The 21341-nt window shown below is 53.3% G+C and overlaps 2 protein-coding genes across 12 annotated transcripts in view; one reads left to right on the top strand and one right to left on the bottom strand.

Moving 5' to 3' along the window:
- The first annotated feature begins 3 nt into the window (after positions 1–3).
- On the top strand, positions 4–2915 carry LOC125158772 (5-hydroxyisourate hydrolase-like). 2 transcript variants are annotated; one of them, XM_047846147.1, is made up of 4 exons: positions 4–234; positions 681–820; positions 2043–2168; positions 2643–2915. In XM_047846147.1, the coding sequence occupies exons 1-4, from the start codon at positions 175–177 to the stop codon at positions 2695–2697; spliced, it is 381 nt and encodes a 126-aa protein (XP_047702103.1). In that variant the 5' UTR covers positions 4–174; the 3' UTR covers positions 2698–2915. The 2 variants fall into 2 exon arrangements, with proteins under 2 accessions (XP_047702103.1, XP_047702102.1); XM_047846146.1 differs by having other exon boundaries at positions 18–234; positions 2043–2178.
- Positions 1706–21341, bottom strand: part of GAS8 (growth arrest specific 8) — a 64506-nt gene continuing 44870 nt past the window's right edge. For 7 of the 10 annotated variants that reach the window (XM_047846137.1, XM_047846136.1, XM_047846135.1 and 4 more), the window contains 10 exons: positions 19884–19970; positions 16245–16442; positions 15105–15311; positions 13193–13247; positions 12112–12317; positions 11405–11572; positions 10856–10942; positions 7728–7937; positions 4930–4995; positions 1706–3307 (listed from right to left, as the gene is read on the bottom strand). In XM_047846137.1, coding sequence (XP_047702093.1) covers positions 3158–3307; positions 4930–4995; positions 7728–7937; positions 10856–10942; positions 11405–11572; positions 12112–12317; positions 13193–13247; positions 15105–15311; positions 16245–16442; positions 19884–19970 — 1434 coding nt within the window. In that variant the 3' untranslated portion in view covers positions 1706–3157. Of the gene's footprint in view, positions 3308–4929; positions 4996–7727; positions 7938–10855; positions 10943–11404; positions 11573–12111; positions 12318–12969; positions 13106–13192; positions 13248–15104; positions 15312–16244; positions 16443–19883; positions 19971–21341 lie in introns of those variants that run through there. The other 3 variants (XM_047846140.1, XM_047846141.1, XM_047846142.1) reach the window with 3 other exon arrangements.

The raw sequence follows: 21341 nt of genomic DNA, 5'->3' as shown, positions 1-21341 counted from the left end.
CCGCCCTCCCCGCCACCGCGCCGCGCCCCCCACCTGGGTTTGGCCCGACACGTGGCCCTCGGGTCCTGGGAGGGGCCAGGGTGAGGGCAGGGGCGGACTCGGGCAGGTACCTGCGTCCCAGGACCACCGCTCAGGACCACCGTTCTAGGGGTGGTGGACGTGGGCGGCTCCGGCATGAGTTCGGGGGCCGCTTCGCGACTGCGGGCGCTCCAGCGACACCTGGGCTCCTCGGAGGTAGGGGGCGGGTCAGGACGCTGGGTTCCTGGCTCGTCGCGGCCTGGGGGCTAAGGTCCGAGGTGGCGCAGGAGCCAGGGGCTCTGGGAGAACGAGGAGATGGGGTCTGACCAACCCCTGCCCGCACTGACTGGCTGGAGAAGGAAGCCCGTGTGTGGAGATGCCCTTCAGTGGCTGGGCGGAGGGGAGGGGGCCCTAGTAGGGTCTAGTGTGGGGCAACGGGGGTCAGACCAGCATTGTTTATGAAGCGTTTTTCAGTGTGTTAGCCCCACAGCCTCACGTGGCTGACTCAGCGACTCCAGCCCAACCCCGCCCCCTCCAGGGTCCAGGGGCAGCTGGGGACTCTGTCCTCTGGGGCTGTTTACTCCGAGGCTGCCGTCTCTACGCCAGTGCGGACGCAGGGCTGGGCCCCACACGCTCATCCCTGTCCCTCTCTCGTGGTTCAGGGCAGAGGCATGGAGCTGGTCAGCAGCCCGCTGACCACGCATGTGCTGGACACGGCCTCAGGGCTCCCAGCCCAGGGCCTCTGCCTCCGTCTGTCCAGGCTCGAGGACCATGGCCAGCAGTGGACGGAGCTGAGAAAAAGGTAGGCTTGAGGGTCACAGAGAGTCCAGATAGCCAGGAAGTGTGGGCTGGATGGCAGTGCTGACCACCGTGCTATGGTCCCCTCAGCCTTGGGGCCAAAGAACACACTGGTGCGGCCTCACAGCCCCAGTGCCTACTGGGCCGGGAGCCAGGGCTTGCCTCTCCCTGAGGGCAGGGTTGGCTGAGGCCTGAAGTGTCATCTGAACGCCTCACTGTCCCCGTGATTAACAGGTAACCTTGTGCCAGGCAGTGCACTGAACACTTTTCTTGTGTTCTTATTCTCACTACAGCCTGTGGCCAGGCTCCATAATTACCCCTTTTATAGTCGCGGAGACTAAGGCAGCGAGAGGCACGCAAAAGGTGGGCGGCTCGGCAGGCCCTGGCCCCTTGCCCCAGGCTCCGCTGGATTGGGCCCAGCCCAGGCCCTGCCTTGTAGCGCTGGGACCGCCCCGTGAGTCTCCTGAAGGAGGCAGGTTCCCTCTGGTGGTGGGAGTGGACGGCTGGGCCCCAAGGGTTCAGGGCCTGAGGACAGAGAGCTCACCCACCCCCCCCACCCCCCCCGCCCCTTCGCAGAGGCTGGGGTTCCAGGTTCTTGAAGGAGTATATGGGGTCCCCCGCAGGGTCCTAGAGACCCATTCCCAACTTCTCCCCCTTCCAGTCACAGCACAGAAACTTGAAAGCACAGGTGGCAGGAACGATGGGAGAACTTTCCAGATGTGACTGGGGGCTGATCAGTGAGCAAAGCGCCAGGCCCTCAGAACCCTCCATTCAGACACTCGGTACAGCTGGAAACAGGCCACCATGAGGATGGGGGTTTGGGGACAGTTACTGATCCAGAAAGCCACACAGAATATACTAAATGAAAAGGGCAAGCTATCAAACAGTATGAATAGAATAATCCATTTTAGGGTATTTTTCCAAGTTTATGAATAAGCATAGTTATGCATTGAGAAAATCTAGAAAAAATATATGCCAGTATAAAGGGACTGTTGCTCATGGAATAGATTTTTTTTTTCCTTTTCTGCTTCTCTGTACTGGAGTTCCCTAAAAAGACACTGCAGTGGTGTCCCCGAGCTGCTCCAGACCCCAGGCCCTAGAACGTGGCCTGCTGCAGGGCATTCCCGGTGACTCAGGTTGTGGAGGCGTCTGAGGCCATGGGCCGACCGACCCTGGAGAGCCAGGCAGGGGTGACTCCTCACTCCCTCCGACTCCACTCTCCCCAGCTACACCGACTCGGATGGCCGCTGCCCGGGGCTCCTGCCACCAGGCCCGATGAAGGCAGGCACCTACAAGCTGTCCTTTGACACTGAGGGCTACTGGAAGAAGAGGGGGCAGGAGAGCTTCTACCCGTATGTGGAGGTGAGGGCCGGGGGTGGGCCAGAGGGGTGGAGGCCTGTGATTCACCAAGATTCCTGCAGTGGGCAGGCTGGTCCCACCTCTCCCTGGGCGGTGGCAAGCAGTGAGTTCACCTGCTTTGAGCTCTCAGAAGAAAGGTGTCCAGGGATTTTACCACAACACACCCATCCCTGCCCTGTCCCTGGGTAAAGCTGTGGGGCAGGGCCAAAAGTGACTCAGCCCCTGTGGACAAAGGCACTCACCTGACCCTGTTCAGGGCGGATCCTTCAAGTTCCCCAAGCTAAGGGCTTTCTCCAGGGGAGGATTCAGCCCCATCCGCAGCCCTCACCATTTTCCAGTTCTCCACTGGCTTCATCTGGCCCTCGGGGCTCCAGCCCCACTTAACTTTTGCCCCTGGTCCACAGTCTGGGCTGCCTGTGTGCTGCACCGGACCCTCACTCTGTCCCGGTGCCCTCTCTGCTTCTCAGGTCGTTTTCACCATCACCAACGAGACCCACAGGTTCCATGTGCCCCTGCTGCTGAGCCCGTGGTCCTACACCACGTATCGAGGAAGCTAGTGGCTGAGCCATCGCCTCCTCTGGACAACTGCTGGCCTGTGAGCATCAATCCCATCCCCACAGCTCACTGGGACACCTCAACAGAGGGCACCAGTTCACATTCCCTGCGGGAGATTCTGGCCCCCCATTTTCCAGTAGCCACTGAGTCTCAGGCATCAATAAAGTCAGTGCTGACATCTGCAAGGCTGCTGCGGTTCCTGGGCTCGGCTGGTGCTGCCCTGGCCCGAGGTGGGAAGGAGGGCAGCAGGGAAGGAAGTGGTCAGGGTACCACGGGTCCTGGAGGTGCCTCTCTTCCACGTAGCCAGGCAACAGGACACACAGCAAATGTAGGAAAACTTCATTTGCAGACGATACAAATAGAAAGACAAACCGCTCCTGTCCTTGGTGAAAGGGAGGGTCATCCAGGGAGCAGTCCCAGGCGGGCACTACGTTGGGGTGCCCACGAGCCCCGCGGGACCCTGGCCCAGCGTCTGCCCAATCACGGCCGTCTCCAGAGGCTTGAAGCCCACGTTGTCCAGAGGGATTCCGAAGGCCAGGAGCTTAGCCTCATAGGTGCGCAGCAGGTCACTGTGGGCCTGTGGGGTGAGAGCAGCATCGGGAGGGGCGGAGCCACACCGAGGGTGACTCTAGCCCAGGCCTTACTCAGCTCTGGAGGGCACAGGAGGGTGGTGGAGGAAAACCATTTAAAGCTAACCTTTACCAACGGCTCACGGTACGCCACACCTGATCATAAGCACCTTCACGTACATAACTCAGCTAACCCACAATGGGAGACGCTGCCATTATTCCTGTTTCACAGATGGGGAAACTGAAGCAGAAGATACAGACTCAGAGCAGAACTATAGTCTGAACGTGCTCCTGGCTCCTTGCCAGGCATTTCTCATTCAAATCAGTCATCCCTGACTTCACAGGCATGACCCTCCACGTGTATATGACCCTCCCTGCCTTGTGGGTGGAGAGTGCAGGCGGCCCTCCATCCCCCGATCCCAGGAAGGCTAAGGTCTGGGCAACAGTGCTGGTGGGGCCAACACAGGCAAGGTTCCTGTTCCCTGCTCTGGAAAATGGATACTTTTTAAAGAGTTAATTGCATCAGATTGGTTACAAGGGATTGAAATGCGCAGGAAATGCTTGGAGCCTGGTCTGACATCATCCTCACCATTATCAAGAAAAAGGTGCTGATGCTTGGAGCTGAGATTTAAAGGGTGAACTCAGGCTGGGCTCCAGACAGAAGTTGGGGGCTAGGTCCTGGCTCTCACCTTTTTCTGGGGGTCGGACCTCCTGACAATCAGATACATTCCCTTAGAACTGCACACACCAGTAGATGGTTCTAATTTTGTAGATCTAAGTATCAGGGGATGCCAAAGCATATAAGGGAAGTGTCCCGATGGGCAGGGCTGAGGAAAGGCTCAGGGAGATCTGGTCACGGGTGCTGGAGCCCAGCGCCAGTGACAGGCACTGCCTCCCTCCTGGGGTTCCACAACCCAGGGTGCACAGTAGAACCAGGATGCAATGTCCACCGGCAGGTTTATGGGCTTATCTGAGTCACACTCACGGGGTGGCTGCTCGAGATAAATGTATCTGTAGGCAGCGCTATGTCTGCATTTCCCATAGGCAAAGCCAAGGCAGAGCTGGGGGCTCACCCACAGAGGAGTGAATACTGGGTAGAGGGCCCAGGCCTCTGGGGCTCATGAGGCAGACAAAAGAAGGGTCAAGGCACTCCCTGCCACTCCCCAACAGCGGGAGGCCTCCACACTGCTGGTGGCTTTGGTGTGGGTACGGGGTGCAGCTTTCGTCAGACTTACAAAGGAGTGAGAGAAGCTTAGACTCGTAACTGTCCCCTACACAGAAGAAGCAAAGGAGGCCCATCCAGTCACCCCAGAGGCCAGGTCAGCAAGAGTAAAGGGTCAAACAGGGAGACAGGGACAGAGCGCCCTCATTTAGCAGACATCCACTGGGCAGGCCCCTGTAAGGGACACCAGGACCATCGCCAGAGCTGAGACAGGGCTGTCTCAAGCCTGGCAGCTACAGGTCTCCCGGGTGGCCAGGATGCCAGCACAACCGCACTCCCGTGGCAGCATCAGAGACCCAGTCCACACACACAGTGACCCTTAGAAGGCCCAGACAGCCTCAGGCTGTGTATGCCTCAAAGTGTAAATCAGGTGGGGCCCTGAGAGAGGGTCAAGGAGGCTCCTCATACCTTGCAGACCCGGGCCAACTCATACTGCAAGTCCTTGATAGTGTTGTTCTTTGATTCTAGAACATTCTAAGGAGAGAAAGGTGGATGTGAGTTAGAGCTTGTCTTTGAGCTGAGGTAGACAGGGGTTGGCAGGGGTCTGGGAGCCCCAGCAGGGGACCTCAGACATCCAGGGAATGGCAGCCTGACCCCATCACGGTGTGCATCCACACAGGGCGCAGCCAGCCAGCACAGAAAGGTCTTCAGAGGAGAAAGGGAAAATACCATCTGCCTCTCCAGATGGCGACTGTCCAGATGGTGGGAAGTGAGGACAAGAGATTAGAGAAGCCGGGCCAACCACGGCCCAGGGAAGTCCCCTTGAACCCCTACCTGCTGCCTGGAGGGTTCCTGCCTGGCCAGAGAAGTAAGTGTCCAGAAAAGGCAAGAGCTGCCACCTGGCCCACAGTGACCCTGGCCCACAGGCCCAGCTGCAGCAACCACTGAGGACCGGACTGATTTCATCATGAGTGCCGGCAACACAGCCTCATCCAGCTCCAAGACCAGCTGCCCCTCCCAAAAGTAGAGGCAGGAAAGCCGTCCTGACCTTTCTAACAGGGCCCTCGCTCCCCACCGGCCGGTGTTCGAGGGGATTCACACACAAACAAGGACAAGGATGCAGATGGGCCCCCAGACCCAAGTCCATGGTGCTGCCAGCCCAGACTAGGCCCCTCCCATGTGGCTGCACCACCACAGGCCCCGAGAGCCTGTCCTGAGTGACTCAGGCCCTCCTGGCCCTGCCACCCCCTGAGCCAGGACTCACTGCTGCCCAAAAGCAGCACCTGGTCTCATCCAGAAATGGCCACTACATAACGTTGGACTCCTCAGCACTTCTCCACCAGCAATAAGTCCTTCACCCCTACTCAGTGCCAGCTCACCTCCCACCTTCCCAGAGGGTTCTCTCTGATCCAGTCTGCCCCACCCAGGACCTTCCATGTTTCCTTACCAGCCCCAAACCCAGGGGCACAGCCAACAGCGTGAGAATCACCCCCATCCCTCTGGCTCTGCTCCCTTCGCCTCAGCCCTGCACTCCCCCCAACACCCAAGCAGCAGCAAGGGGCTCACAAGGATACAACCAAGTGGGAGCTGCAAGCTTAAGGTCAAGGCCAGGTGGGCAGTAGGCCAGTGCAGGATGCTTTACATAAACATGAAGTGGCCTGACACAGAGTTAATCCTCAGGGCCTGGGTGTCATGTGAGCAAAGGGGGGGTTTATGTTCAGCTGAACTACACAGGGACAAATCACCTAAAAAATGCTACCTGTGTAGGGACACCTGGGTGACTCAGTCAGTTAAGCGTCTGACTCTTGGTTTGGGCTCAGGTCATGGTCTCACGGTTCGTGGGTTCAAGCCCAGCATCAGGCTCCGGCACTGTCAGTGCAGAGCCGGCTTGGGATTCTCTGTCTCTCCCTCTCTCTCTGCCCCTCCTCTGCTCGCTCTCACTCTCTCTCGCTCTCTCTCTCTCTCTCTCTCAAAATAAATAAATAAAACATTTTTTTTTTAATGCTATGTGTGCCATTTCTCAGGATGAAACACGCTTGCGCAAACCGAAGCAGCCAGCAGCCCCTAACTCCGAAGATCTGTTTCTCCATGAAGGAAAGGCAGACACACACAGGCACCGTCTATCCTGGAAGGATCCACCTCTGGGACAAGCTGGCCTCTCCTCACTGGGCCTCTCCATAAAGACATGCAGACCAGCTGCGTTCTCTGGGGCCATGCACACCCGCGTCTGTCTCCCCAGGCACCCCAGGGCACTGCACCTGGGGTTGTCTCAGGCCTGGCAGCTACAGTAGGTCACCCAGGTGGCCAGGATCCCTGCACAGCCGCACTCCCGCGGCAGCCCAGAGACCCCTTGTCCAGCCTCACCCGTTCTTTCTGTGACATGCCCCAACTAGGCCCAGGGAACAGAGATACAAGGCCCAGCTCCAGGCAAGACGGCCTGCCAGGTGCTGTCAGGCTTTCGCTTGCTGAGCCAAAGCTGGCAGCTATTGCCAGGGTTTCTCAGCTGGCCCCACCAGCCCATGGGCACCCGGGCCCCATCTGTCTTGTTTACTGCTGTCCCCAGTGCCCAAGATGGTTCCAGCATAGAGGAGCACCACGAGGAACTGTGAACTCGTGGCCTTTGCTCAGACATAACTCCCTCTGGGAACCCTGCCACAGCACCCGCCACCACAAAGGGGCACCCATAGCCCTGCATTTCCCTGTCCTAACTGCCCACGGCCCTGCATTTCCCCATCCTAACTGCCCACAGCCTACATCCGGACATCAAAGCGACCCAGGCAGACTGTGGCAGTAGTCTCAGCTGAGAGCTCATGGGCCCGACTGTCCCCCAGGCCTGTCTCTAGGTTTGCTGCCAAATTCCCGAGGAGCGCCGGCCCACAGCAGCTTGAGAAACCCAGGGCCTGATAGGCTGAACTAAACCCATCTCGAGAACTGGACGGGCAGTGGGGCTCAGGGCCAGAAGGGCTGAGAGGTTAAGGAGGGGACTGCAGAAGACCTCAGACCTGAGCAAAGCCAGTAAGAGAGAACCTGGGGAGCCTGATGGCACACACGGGCCTGTGAGCAGACATCTGCAGCCCCATCTATGCTCAGGCCACAGGAAACCCATGACCCTCCCAACACCACCTGAGGGTCCCCACCGGAATGACGGAGGCTGGACACAAACACACGAAACAAGCGACCCCCAACCCAAGCTCAGGACACCTACTGGGGGGCAAGGACATGAGGCTCCAGCCCAGCACCTCGCCAGGAGCCCGCCTGGGGCCTACCTCCAGCGTGCGGGACACAAGGGTCAGGGCAGCAGGGTCCAGGGTGGAGGCCGCCAGCACCTCATTAATCTGCACCTCTTTCTTCTCCACAGCAGCGCTCAGCGCCTGCAGCTTCCGCTCCAGAACCAGGTTCTTGAAGCCCACCTTCTGCTGCACCTCCAGGATGGCCGCGGTGAACTTCCTGTACAGCTCATCTCGCTCCTGCTGTACCTGCAAGGGACAGGCTGCAGTGGACAAAGAGGCCACCTCCCCCGGAAGCATCTCACTGGTCAGAAGCCCCCTCCCGCCTCTTCCCTGGGCCGGAACATACCACTTCTGCCGAGTGAACTCCATTCACCAGGGCCCACCCACGGATGGGGGGGCTGGGTGTCATTTACACTGCCACCACACCCACTCTCTGTGACGGGATTAAAGGGCTGCAGCCATCCACACTGTGGAAAGCAGGAGGAAACACTAACTGGACCCTCGTCTACTAAGCTGTTTCAGGAGGTAGGAGGGCACCCTCGTTAGAGCTGGAGAAGCCCCACAGAGAGGCTGGGGCCCTGGGTTTGTTCAGGAGGCTCAGGAAAGTCATGTCCCTGATCACCCCTACGTCACATCCAAGGCATCAAACTCCAGCAAGCAATGCTTGGGAGTGGGGCCCGTGGGGATCCATCCACTCCCTCTGCCAGCCCTGGATCCTAGAACATGCCCCACGAGGCAGATCTGGAGACCAGCCTGTCAATAAATAGAAGTGTTCTTTTTCATCTTCCGATTCTTTTTCCTTTCACTGAGCACCTTAAAGAAAAATCAAGACTGTGTGTAAGTATAAAACGTGAACGCCCCTTAACCCAACTTCCCAGAGGCCTCCATGTGAACCCATGATGTAACTCCTTCCAGAATGTTCTCTACGTGTGTAAAAACATGTCTTGGGGCGCCTGGGTGGCGCAGTCGGTTAAGCGTCCGACTTCAGCCAGGTCACGATCTCGCGGTCCGTGAGTTCGAGCCCCGCGTCGGGCTCTGGGCTGATGGCTCGGAGCCTGGAGCCTGCTTCCGATTCTGTGTCTCCCTCTCTCTCTGCCCCTCCCCTGTTCATGCTCTGTCTCTCTCTGTCTCAAAAATAAATAAACGTTGAAAAAAATTAAGAAAAAAAAACATGTCTTACAGCTAGGAAGAGAAGAGGGCTATGCTCAAACCTGCAGCACCTTCTCCTTCTCCTTACTGTACAGTTTTCCCTCGATTCACTTCAATCAGTCCATCCCTTTGGTCTTCAAAATCTGCTGACACATCGACACGCTTGGTTTTCTCAGGAAACACTGACTTTGGCACATACCACGAACGACACTCAAACAGAAGAGAAGGGGGCAAAGTGCACAGGCTCCAACGCAAGCCTCTGCAGTCAGCCTCCATTTCCTCCTCCCCAAATGCACACCCCCTTAGCCAGCAATGGCGGGGGCGGGGGGGGCACGGGGGGGCGCAGGGCACATCTCACTGGTGACTCAAGGGTCCTTCTCCTGGCCAGTCAGCAGCCTGCAGGACCCTCAGAGGCATCTCTGAAGAAGGTGACTCTAGATCTGATGGGATGATGGGATGTACCTGAGGAATCTGGACCATTCCATAATCACTGTCTGTGAGCATGAATCTCAATCAGGTGAGAAAAGGAACAAAACCTGAATTAACCAAAGTTTATAAAGACGGAACTGCTCTGCCTGGCATGTGTGCCACTCACAGGGTACCTCAGAAAAGCACATTCAACGAGACATCTTCCACCCGATCACATCAGCAAGTTTTGAATTAGTGACATCTGGTTCAGGCAGGAAGTGGCCCCTTGGGTGCTTTGGGCAGAGTCATAACTCAGAACAACGCTCTGTGCAGCCTCTACCCAAATTCGGAACACAAACCTTTTGGCCCAACAAGCCACTGCTAGGGACTGACTTTAAAAGAGATGCTCAGGGGCGCCTGGGTGGCTCAGTCGGTTAAGCGTCCGACTTCGGCTCAGGTCACAATCTCACAGTCCGCGAGTTCGAGCCCCGCGTCGGGCTCTGGGCTGATGGCTCAGAGCCTGGAGCCTGCTTCCGATTCTGTGTCTCCCTCTCTCTCTGCCCCTCCCCCGTTCATGCTCTGTCTCTCTCTGTCTCAAAAAGAAATAAACGTTAAAAAAAAAAATTAAAAAAAAAAAAAAAAGATGCTCACCCCTGCACAAAGGTAAACTTAAAAGGAGGACAGTGGCAGTGGTTTGTAACAGCAAAGGACGAAAACAAAGACATCTCTCCAGGGGAAGTGGCTGCATAACAAATGGAGCCTTCTGGGGCGCCTGGGTGGCTCACTGGGTTAAGCGTCAGACTTCAGCTCAGGTCATCATCTCACAGTTTGGGAGTTCGAGCCCTGCATCAGGCTCTGTGCTGACAGCTTGGAGCCCGGAGCCTGCTTCGGATTCTGTGTCTCCTTCTCTCTCTGCCCCTCCCCAACTTGTGCTCTGTCTCTCTATGTCTCTCAAAAAATAAATAAATGTAAAAAAAAAAAATTTTTTTTAAATGGAGCGTTCTGGCACAGAGCCGAACATGACTGTTCTGTGTGTACAATCTGGAGACAGCACAATCAAGGTGAGGTTAAAAAAAAAAAAAGCACAGCGTTCTTAAGGCATGAAGCCACCCGTACATAAGGGTGCACAGGAAGAAGTCTGCACAAAACTCAAGGAGCTGCTACCACTTGTGAGAACCAGCACTGCATAGCAGGAGGGCCCTCTCATTTTCACTCACAGACGGCAGGGCTCCAGGACTTCTTTACAATGTGTGCCCGACAGTCTACTACTTAAACACATGTACATACATGGAAAAGACCCTCGATGCAAGGGCCAGGTACCCTTCACGTGCTTCAGAGGTGAGCCAGGGGGAAAGAGAATTGGGGGTGATGGTCTCCCAGCAGGGCACCTGCTCTGTGAGACCCTGGGTCTTCTCTAGAATGTACCACAGGGTTTTGCCTCATAAGGCTGCAGAGCGTGAGAAGTGGACAACAGGACTCCCAGCTTTCGAACCTAGAAACCCAGCCGCGGTTTTAAGGCTTCCTGAAACCAATGGCCGAGCCAGGGTTACAGGAAGGGTCTCTCCCTGACTGGGGGTCCCTGGGATGCCGGCCTGGCATCTGCTCACCTTGAGAAATCGCTGCTCCAGCACCTCGTGTTCCCACTGCAGGTCCTTTAGCTCTTTCTCGGCAACCTTCAAACGTGCTTTTGTGCGCTGGAGAGAAAATGAAAGGTGGAGGACAAAGTGTTCAGGACCAGGCGTCCACGTAATGCAGGCTCCTGGGGGATGGCAAGGCCAAAAATAATTGTGGAAGAGAGCTGCCTCAGGGGCACCTGGTGTCTCTGGATCAGGGCTGTCAGTTCGAGCCCCATCCTCAGTGTAGAGATTGACAGAATGAATGAAGGAACAAATGAATGAACGAAGGACTGGCTCAAGGACACAAGCAGCTGAGCGCCCCCCGCAGCAGGCTGGTGGAAACACCTATTGCCCAGAACGTGCACCAGCTTAACATCCTGTCCATGGAGGACACCAGTCAGAGAGGCTGAGATTCAGCCCCCCAGTCCTGCCCTAAAGGCCGACCCTGCTCTGGGACCCAGGAGACACCTTGCTGATGTCCCTCCTCTCCTAGCCCAGAAGGAAGTGCCAGGAGGGAGGCACAGTCAGGCAGAAACTCACAACCAGGGTCTGTCTGTCCCTCTCATAGTTCCTGAGCTTCTTCTGCATCTCAGTCACTTCATCCCGAGCCTTCTGGAGAGGGTCTGTCAGGCGCTTGTTCTGCGCGGACACCTCCATCATCTCCCTCTCGAGGTGACCTTCCTTCTTGCGCATGTCCTCCAACTGCTCCTGTTGGCACAAGTACGGCAGGGGTGCGGCAGGGGTTCGGCAGGCAGAGCCGAGGTCTTCAGAGGGCAGAGCCAGGAGCCCTCCTGCCCACCAAGGACGGTCCTGAAGACCTGTTCTGTGTATAAACACGGAGTAATTTTGCAGTCTTCACTTATTCTGAATCTTCTAGGAAGGCTGCTTCCACACAAATTGAGATTACACTTTTCCGGGACCCGAGGGGCATTCCCCACCGTGGGACCTCTGTCCCTGCCAGCACTTGCGTGGTGATGACACCACCTGTGCAGCCATGCTGGGGCTCCCACTACAGATTCCGCAGGAAGCTTCCACCTGTCGAATGTGTCCTTTTCACGAGCCCCACCTACGCTACAGTCAGGGCAACATCCTGGCTGCCACCAGCCACAGGTGTGGAGAGGCTCCATTATGAATTCAAACAAGGACAGAGGGGCACCATCAAACATCTTTAAAAGGAGAGTAATGGGCCCGACGGGGTGGAGACCTAGTGTCTGGGGCCCCCGGCCCAGCCGGCCCTAGCGCAGCACCTTGAGGGAGTTGATGAGAGCCAGGTTATTGAGGGTGATGTCGTTGTAGTAGTTCTTGATGTCCGTAAAGGCTTCTTCATGCCGCTGCATCAGCATGTTGATCTGGCCGTTCTTTCTCTCCTCCACCTCGTGGATCTCAGTCTTTCTCCTCAGGTCAAGTTCATCCCTAAGCATCTTCATTTTTTTATCATACTTGGCCTCAATTTCTGAAAGGCAGAAGCACATATAGGGCAGCTTAGCAGAGGAACAGGGGGCCCAGTGTCTATCAGAATAGACGGAACCTATGGGCACCTGGGCAGCTCAGTAGGTGGAGCGTCCGACTCTCGATTTCAGCTTGGGTCATGATCTCATGTTTCATGGGTTCGAGCCCCACGTCTGGCTCTGCACTGATAGCATGGAGCCTGCTTGAGATCCTCTCTCTCCCTCTGTCTCTCTCTGCACCCCTGCTCATGCTCTCTCAAAAAATAAACATTAAAAAAAAAAAAAAAAGAATAGATGGGACTTCTAAACACGGCCCAGGAACATCCACCGGGATGAAGGCTGTGCACACAAGAGCGGGCAAAGCACAGGACGGGTTTGAGTGGACCTCTCTCTGCTGAGGCTCACAGATGACATATTCAGCACACACACACCATTGTCTGCCTTCCTTTGCCTGTAGCAGGCATTGATAATCAATCCCGGGGTTAGGGTTCCCAAAACCAAGTGTCAGCTGATCCCACGGCTCGGTGGTCATCCAGGCCGACTCTAGAGCTTTATTAGTGAACCCGACAGACTTCTCAAACGGGAGCCTCCTCGGGCCAGAAGCCATGAAAAGACTATTCTAAGAATACTGCCCACAAGACAATAACTGCCACGTGCCTCAAACTGCTGATCTGTGCCAGGAGTAGGGACGTAGGTGGTAATCACAGCCTCCACAACTTGCGTGGAAGTAAGTTGTTTCGGGATTCTGGGCAATCCGTCAGCCTTGGAAACTACATTTTCTCTCTGCGTGTCTAGGCCATTTTAACCTGGTTTCTGTGCCCTGGGTGAGCAGGCCCTAGAGGTAAATTTCCTTCTGACAGGACGCATGTGAGGAACTGACCTCGCACTTGCCTCTCGAAGTCATTCCGCATCTTGGTGACCTCCTCGCTGTGCTTCTGCAAAGGCAGAGAAGCAGGCCGTTACTAGGTGACAGACACACACAGAAGCCTCTCCCTGGGGCTGGCCCTGCTCCTCGGTGGTATGGAAAATCCAACTCCGGAAACTCTGCGCTGTTTCTGGAGGGTGCTGGGTTCCCCTCATCTCCGAGCTCTTGGACCAGGCTCAGAATAACGTGGTTTTGGTAACTTCCGTGTTTCATAATTCACTTTCCTTGGTTAATGACCGAATGTTAACAGACGTGCTAAACACTGACCGTGCTTGGCCCCTCACTCAGCTTGCCCACAGGTCGGAGAGCACGGGCCATGTCTACACGGAGCCGCAGGTTCTCTCCAGATGCCTGACGGCCTGCTTCAGCTGTGACTTAGAGCAGCATTCACAGTTATTTTCACAGTTATATAGAGAGGTTTTGAATAGAAAATTTAATTATTTTTTATAGGATAGTACTTTTGCACAAAGGGGAATTCTGACCACATAACTACTCCATATCCAGGCCTCAGGTAAGCAGACAGCCTCACATCACCAAATTCACTGGAAATCTGTCTGTCAGCAAAGACCAGACTATTCTTATAGGTCCAAGACTTCACTGTCAGCCTTCACTGCAAAGTTTTTTCTTAGTTGAGGCTGCGGTGCCTCCAGCATGAGGCAAACGTATTGCCAAATCTTCCGAACCCACGGCCAAGAAGAACCTCAGAAAACCAAAGTCAGACACATCTTCCCTCTGCCCAAAACCTCCAAAGTTCCCCCAACTAAACCCAGGTCAACAGCTGGGTCCTGACTGTGGCTTTTGATGCCGACAAGCTCTGACCTACCTGCCCAGCCACCTTGCCCCTTGCTCCTCTGGGCCTCCACACCGGCCCATCCCCTATGCCTTCTCCAGACCTGGTCTCCCTAAGCCTGGCTCAGCCCCACCGCCTTCCAGCCTTTGCCCAAATGTCACCTTCTCAATGAGACACTCCCAGAATTCCTTGTAGAAGAATACAACCCTACCCTCAACCCACTGCATCCTCTTCCCCGCACTGCTCTTCCCACAGCATTTATGCCTGTGGACGTGCTCCACGTATCCAACACTTCGTTCTGTCTTTTGTCTCCTTCCTGGACTGTCAACCACACGTGGGCAGTTCATTCTCTCAGTCCTGTTCCCTATATGTCCCCAGAGATCAGAACAGGGCTTGGCACCTTATGGGCACCAGGCAAATGAATCTCAACCTCCACCTGGAACCCCCAAGCCTCACTCAGAAAGGACCAAAAAGTTAGCCAGGTGCTTATGAACCCAGCTTGCATGACAAACTGCCATGGCCACGGAGGGGCTGGCATACCAGACATGTTAATGGTTGCATATGTTGGTTTTTTTTTAATGTTTGTTTATTTTTGAAAGAGAGACAGAGCATGAACGGGGGAGGGTCAGAGAGAGGGAGACACAGAATCCGAAGCAGGCTCCAGGCTCTGAGCTGTCAGCACAGAGCCCAGCACAGAGCTCGAACTCACAAACTCGAGATCATGACCTGAGCCGAAGTCGGACGCTCAACCGACTGAGCCACCCGGGCGCCCTGGTTCTGTATGTTTCTAAATGCACCTGATAGACTCCTGGGAAAGCAGCCAGGTGTCAGGTGTCAGCAGCACATGAAGAGGACCCTAGGCTGGATTTTCCCCTTGGGAAGTCCATTTGTTGCTCAGATCTGAAATAAAATTCTGTACTTGGCCCCCAAATGGGATTTGTCTTTTTCTTAAATAGTTCAACTAATTCCCAAAATGCAGGAAGCTTCTAAGCAAAATATGAATTCCCAGGTAAGTTAACTAATCAGGAGTTCACGGTCCCCAGCAGCCAGTCAGGCACTGGCGGCCCTCACACCTACCAGCCGTAGGTTCTTCACCACCACCTCGTTGGCCAGCTCCTGCTCCTTGAGCTCCACCTTCAGCGCCCGCATGTCCTTGCGCAGTGCACCCTCCTGTGCGCAGTGCTCCCTCTGGGCCAGCTTCATGACCACGGCACCCTCAGCCTTCATCTCTGTCAGGTTGTTCTGATGCTCGTACAGCAGGTGCTTCACCTTCTGCTTGTACACCTGCAGGCAGCGAGAGCACCGCTTGCTTCCCTGCACACTCTCACCCACACCCCTGCACACGCACACTCGCCTGCTCACCTGCCCGTGCATGCTCACCTGCAGACACATATCCTTTTTTTTTTTAATGTTTTATTTATTTTTGAGAGAGAGAGAGAGAGAGCACAAGTTGGGGAGAAGCAGACAGGGGGACAGAGGATCTGAAATGGGCTCCAAGCTGACAGCAGAGATCCTGATGTGGGGCTCGAACTCACGAACCAGGAGATCATGACCTGACCCAAAGTCGGACGCCTAACCGACTGAGCCACCCAGGTGCCCCGTGCACATACCCTTTTATAAAAAACACTTTCATGAGTATTTCATGAGTGGCTCAGTCAGTTAAGCGTCCAACTCTTTTTTTTTTTAATTTTTTTTTTTAATGTTTATTTATTTCTGAGACAGAGAGAGACAGGGCATGAGTCGGGGAGGGGCAGAGAGAGAGGGAGACACAGAATCGGAAGTAGGTTCCAGGCTCCGAGCTGTCAGCACAGAGCCCGATGCGGGGCTCGAACTCACAAACCCTGAGATCATGACTTGAGCTGAAGTTGGTCGCTCACACGACTGAGCCACCCAGGCGCCCCTAAGTGTCCAACTCTTGATTTCAGTTCATGTCACGATCTCCCATGTCAGGCTCTGCGATGAGCATGAAGCCTGCTTGGGATTCTCTCTCTCCCCCTCTCTCTGCCCTTCCCCCACTCATTCTCTCTCTCTCTCTCTCTCTCTCTCTCTCTCTGAAAATAAATAAACTCAAAAAAACAACAAACCTTCATTTCCCAGTGTAAAGGATACAAAGGGCTGTGACCCCAAAGCAAGCAACAAAATGCCCCCCTGCTCGAGCCCCGTTCTTCTGTGCCATACGGTATGTCCAGCAGGGACGGGCAGGCCAGCTGCATTTACCTTGATCTCAACCTGGTGCCTCTCCTCAGCCTCCTCCATTTCCCGGTCCTTGTTCCGCAGCTCAGCCTTCTTCTCCTCCAGCTGCCTCCGCGTGATCTCCCAGAAGGTATGGATCTTGTCCCGCTCCAACTGGAAGTAGTTGCGCTCCTCACGCTCACGGTCCAGCTCCTCGCGGACACGGCTGACATGCTCCTCCACCTGCCGGGCAGAGCGCAGCCGTGAGGCCCAGCAGGGCCCTCCCCCCGCCCCTGCCCACTGCGATGAAGAAAGAAAGGCCGTTCTCACCTAAACACAAGTAAAAACTAAAAGTGAGATGTTAAAATATGATGCTAGAAAGGTCCCGAGGACAGGACATAATTCAGAAAATAGCAGAAGTACCTTGAATGTAACCAATAATCAAAATATGACTGTATCTTTTCATCCATTCCCAGGAATTTATACTAGAGGAATTCCTCAAAAGAACACAAGAGTTGGGGCACCTGGGTGGCTCAGTCAGTTGGGCGTCTGACTTCGGCTCAGGTCATGATCTCACCGTGCGTGGGTTCGAGCCCCGCGTCGGGCTCTGTGCTGACAGCTCAGAGCCTGGAGCCTGCTTCCGATTCTGTGTCTCCCTCTCCCTCTGCCCCTCTCCTGCTCATGCTCTCTTTCTCTCAAAAGTAAATAAACGTTAAAAAATTAAAAAAAAAAAAAAAAAAAAGAACCAAAAAATACAAGAGTTATCTGCTCAAAGACATTAGCCACACCATTATTACAACAGCAAGAAAAGTTTAAAGGAAGTAATCTGAGATGATTTTAAATACGGAAATGGCTGAGAAATTAGAGTAAATCTACTAAAAGGTTATATGGCCCAAAGACACATAAATATGAAAATGATGGAGCAGCATGTACACACGTTAACAAAACAATGCTAAATTAAAAAACATTCACCTTCTGGTGGTGCCTGGGTGGCTCAGTTAAACATCCGACTTGATTTCAGCTCAGGTCACGATCTCACAGTTCGAGAGTTAAAGCCCCGTATCTGCACTGTCAGCACAGAGCCTGCTTGGGATTCTCTCTCTCCCCCTCTCTCTCTGCCCCTCCCTTGCTCTCTATCAAAATAAGTACATAAAACTTTAAATAAATAAATAAACAAACGCTCACCTTTAAAGGTATGTTAAGCAAAAAAAATAGACAAACCCAGAAGAACCCCTAACAGTCAAAAAGGTTTTGTCCGAAGCCCACTGCAAATCTCCAAATAGGTTAATTTTTTTTTTTTTTTTTTTTTTTTACGTGGGGCTGGCTCTTGGCTTTCTTGGGAATTTCATCTCCATCAAGAATTAGTCATCTTCAGAGCACAACTTCAGGCCACTCAGTGTGAAGTTTTTCTCTCCTGATAACCCCATTCCCCACAGGGAAACCACACTTCTCATTTCAAGAGAAGGCCAAGGGGAGCTTGAGTGGCTCAGTTGGTTGAGCGTCCGACTCTTGATGGCGGCTCAGGCCATGACCCCAGGGTCATGCACACGGTCTGCACTGAAAGTAGAGCCCACTTGGAATTCTCTCCCACTCTCTCCTTCCGCCCCTCCCCCACACAAATAAATAAACTTTTTTTTTTTTTAATTTTTTTTTCAACATTTTTATTTATTTTTGGGACAGAGAGAGACAGAGCATGAACGGGGGAGGGGCAGAGAGAGAGGGAGACACAGAATCGGAAACAGGCTCCAGGCTCTGAGCCATCAGCCTAGAGCCTGACGCGGGGCTCGAACTCCCAGACCGTGAGATCGTGACCTGGCTGAAGTCGGACGCTTAACCGACTGCGCCACCCAGGCGCCCCAATAAACATTTTTTAAAAAGAGAGAGAGGGGCGCCTGGGTGGCTCGGTTGCTTAAGCGTCTGAGTTCAGCTCAGGTCATGAGCTCACGGTTCATGGGTTTGAACCCTACATCGCGTTCTCTGCTCTCAGCAAATCCTTTGTCAGATCCTTTGTCCCCGTCTCCCTCTGCCCCTACACTGCTCATACTTTCTCTCTCTCAAAAAGAAATAAAACATTAGAAGATAAAAGTAAAAATAAATAAATAAAATGAATTAAAAACTTTAAGAAGAGAGAAGGCCAAGATAACAAGCCCCCAAGGAGGGGCAACCAGAGCTCTGTGGTGGGGAACCTGGGTGGGGCTTGCCTCCCCATGGGGGTCTGATGAGGGGCTCAGCAGATGACAGTGTCCTCATGGCACAGACCTTTCGTATCTAGACTCAAACAGATAGCCTAAACCAGGCTCCTACCTAGTTCGATTGCCTCACAGTCTTAGATTTCCCTCAATATTTAGGTTTCTTATAAATATCCAGATTTCTAGCTTCTCTTTGAAAAGCAGAAAACAGACCACACTGGAGCCCAGTGCCCCCAAGGTAACCATCCAATGAACTGACTGCAGCTGTCCCCAGTCCCTCACCCCTGCCTGGACCCTAGACAGTTCTGAGGTGTCAGTGCCCACATGTGCAACCTAACCACTGCTGTGTCACAGTTCTGTATCCACAGGGACAAGAAGTAAACGGGGAGACGAGAAACAGCTCAACTGATGGCAATGTGATGTGCCGTCCGTTCTACACACAGCAGCCCCACCCTCTCTCCAAAACACAAACCAGAACCCATCACCATCTCCTTAAACTGCTTGAGGTTCCCCCGCATGTAAAATAAAGCAACCCTTCACTAGTGTACAAGGGCCTCTGTCCAGCTCATCAACTTCAGCTCATGTCACTGTCCCTGTCTCCTTTGTATTTATGTCTTAAAACTATCAAGGGAGTTATTAACACCAACCCACAAGCTGACATGGGACCCTCAAGAGGCCTATAGCAGACACTCACTCACGGGTCAGTCACCAACACAGGCTGCGGGGGCCACCACACCTGCTCTCATGGTTCACCACGTGCTGCAGTTTTTCACTGGAATTATAATTAGATAATTACGTTCTCTGGTCCTTAATGTCGCCAAAATGGGTAAGTGGCTTAAAATAATTCCTACTGTTTAATGCAAATAAAATAAACAACAATATTATATATGCATATAACAGCTCAGTAAGCATCAGGTGCATAAAAGGATAAGACTGAAAGGATATACAGAAAATTAAAAATAGTTTTTATTTTGGAAAATCATTTCCTTCCCAATTGCTACCACCCTATTTAAAAATGTCTTCACTGCACTGATGCCTTTTTTAAATTGTACTGTGCTTGAGAGTTTTGGAGCCGACGAAACGTATGGAAATGGGAAGAGGTGTTATCTTGGTTTGGACACGAGTGCAGGAACACACTGAGGGGAGGTGGACGAGGAGGCAGTGGGCAACAGTCTGTAAAAAGTTCAGAAAGGGGCGCCTGGGTGGCTCAGTCGGTTAGACGTCCGACTTCAGCCCAGGTCACGATCTCGCGGTCCGTGAGTTCGAGCCCCGCTGTGGGCTGATGGCTCAGAGCCTGGAGCCTGCTTCTGATTCTGTGTCTCCCTCTCTCTCTGCCCCTCCCCCGTTCATGCTCTGTCTCTCTCTGTCTCAAAAATAAATAAACATTAAAAAAAAAATTTAAAAAAAAAAAAAAAAAAAAGAAGTTCAGAAAGACAAACGGCCAGAGACAACTTCGAACGACACTCGCCAGTCCCATCCCGACCTAATTGCTCACCTGCTCCTTGCTCATGTCCTCCGGAGCAAGCCCGTCAACAATCGGGGTAGCTTTGGTTTTCCCTTTCTTCCCTTTCTTCTTGGGCGCCTTTGATTAAAGAAGAGATGATCGGGTAAGACAGGGAGGCCTGGCTCTGATGAATTCCCGGGCTCACCAGAAGAGGAGTACCTGTCGTGGTACCTCTGTCCTACTGCTCACTGTCTCATGCCCCACCTGGAGCACATCACTCCGCCCTAAGGTTTCCCCACCCTTCACCACCCACACATTTCTCTGTTGACACCTCTGGAGAAACAAGGGAAAAAAATCTTCCTTTTTAGAAGAGAACATTTTCTCCCTCAGAAAGGAGGGGACGGGGAACTCATTCCAAATCCATTCCTTGGTACGTGGCAGAGACCTCCTTGGTGTAGATGCAAAATGTGCTTGGCCAGGACAAACCCCGATACCACACTGCCAAACGTTACTATGTTGGCTATAATGCTTGGTCACCACCATAGAGAAACCTGCAAGAAACTCTTCAATAAGTCTAAGGGGAAATGTCTCCATAGCAATGATCACAGGTGGTAATAGAAGTCTTCCTTTCTTCCAAATATAAAACTCCTTCAGAGAATCAGAGGCGCCTGGGTAGCTCAGTCAGTTAAGCATCTCTTGATTTCAGCTCAGGTCATGATCTCAGTCTGTGGGATCAAGCCCCATGTCAGGCTCTAAATTCTCTCTCTCCCTCTCTCTCTTTCTCTCTGCCCCTCTTCGGCTCCCGCTGTCTCTCCCTCAAAATAAATAAACTTAAAAAAAAAATCTTTGGGGTATGTGGGTGGCTCAGTCGGTTAAGCAGCCCAGTTCAGCTCAGGTCACGATCTCGCAGTCCGTGAGTTCGAGCCCCGCGTCGGGCTCTGGGCTGATGGCTCGGAGCCTGGAGCCTGCTTCGGATTCTGTGTCTCCCTCTCTCTCTGCCCCGTCCCCACTCGTGCTCTGTCTCTCTTTCTCTCTCAAAAACAAACATTTAAATAAATAAACAAACAAGTAAATAAACATTATTTATTATTAATTAATTTTAAACATTAAAATAAATACATAAATAAATCCTCGAAAGAAGCCTTGTCAGGAGCTGAAGCAGACAGCACTCGCCACGGGTGTGCTATAAATGGTTCACCACACGGACCTGCTCTTAGTGTCACTTGCTTTTAACAACTTTGACAAGATGAGAGAAACCTCCCACCTCCACTCACCTCTCAAGGGCCACTCAAGCAGGTACCGAATTTCCAAATCCCTGTCTTTATGCCTAGACTTCTCCCAACTCTGTGACCCATGCTTTTGCATGTGCATGAATCTACATGTTTCTGTAACATATTTGTGTGTCTAAACGTCCCTATTAATGTTTTCACGTGTGTACATGCATGTCTACACGTCTCTGTAACATGTTTACGATTACAAAAAAGTTTTACGTGGATATCTTGGAAAACA

The sequence above is a fragment of the Prionailurus viverrinus genome, unplaced genomic scaffold (assembly GCF_022837055.1).
Source record: "Prionailurus viverrinus isolate Anna unplaced genomic scaffold, UM_Priviv_1.0 scaffold_38, whole genome shotgun sequence".
In the NCBI taxonomy this organism is placed as follows: domain Eukaryota; kingdom Metazoa; phylum Chordata; class Mammalia; order Carnivora; family Felidae; genus Prionailurus; species Prionailurus viverrinus.
This window is presented reverse-complemented; position numbering and strand designations above follow the sequence as displayed.

Excerpts from the sequence above, each read along its gene's own strand:
- LOC125158772 (XM_047846146.1), top strand. The coding sequence starts at position 175 with ATGAGTTCGGGGGCCGCTTCGCGACTGCGGGCGCTCCAGCGACACCTG. Across the intron at positions 235-680 it reads GACACCTGGGCTCCTCGGAG|GGCAGAGGCATGGAGCTGGT; the intron begins GTAGGGGGCGGG and ends CTCGTGGTTCAG. Across the intron at positions 821-2,042 it reads TGGACGGAGCTGAGAAAAAG|CTACACCGACTCGGATGGCC; the intron begins GTAGGCTTGAGG and ends CACTCTCCCCAG.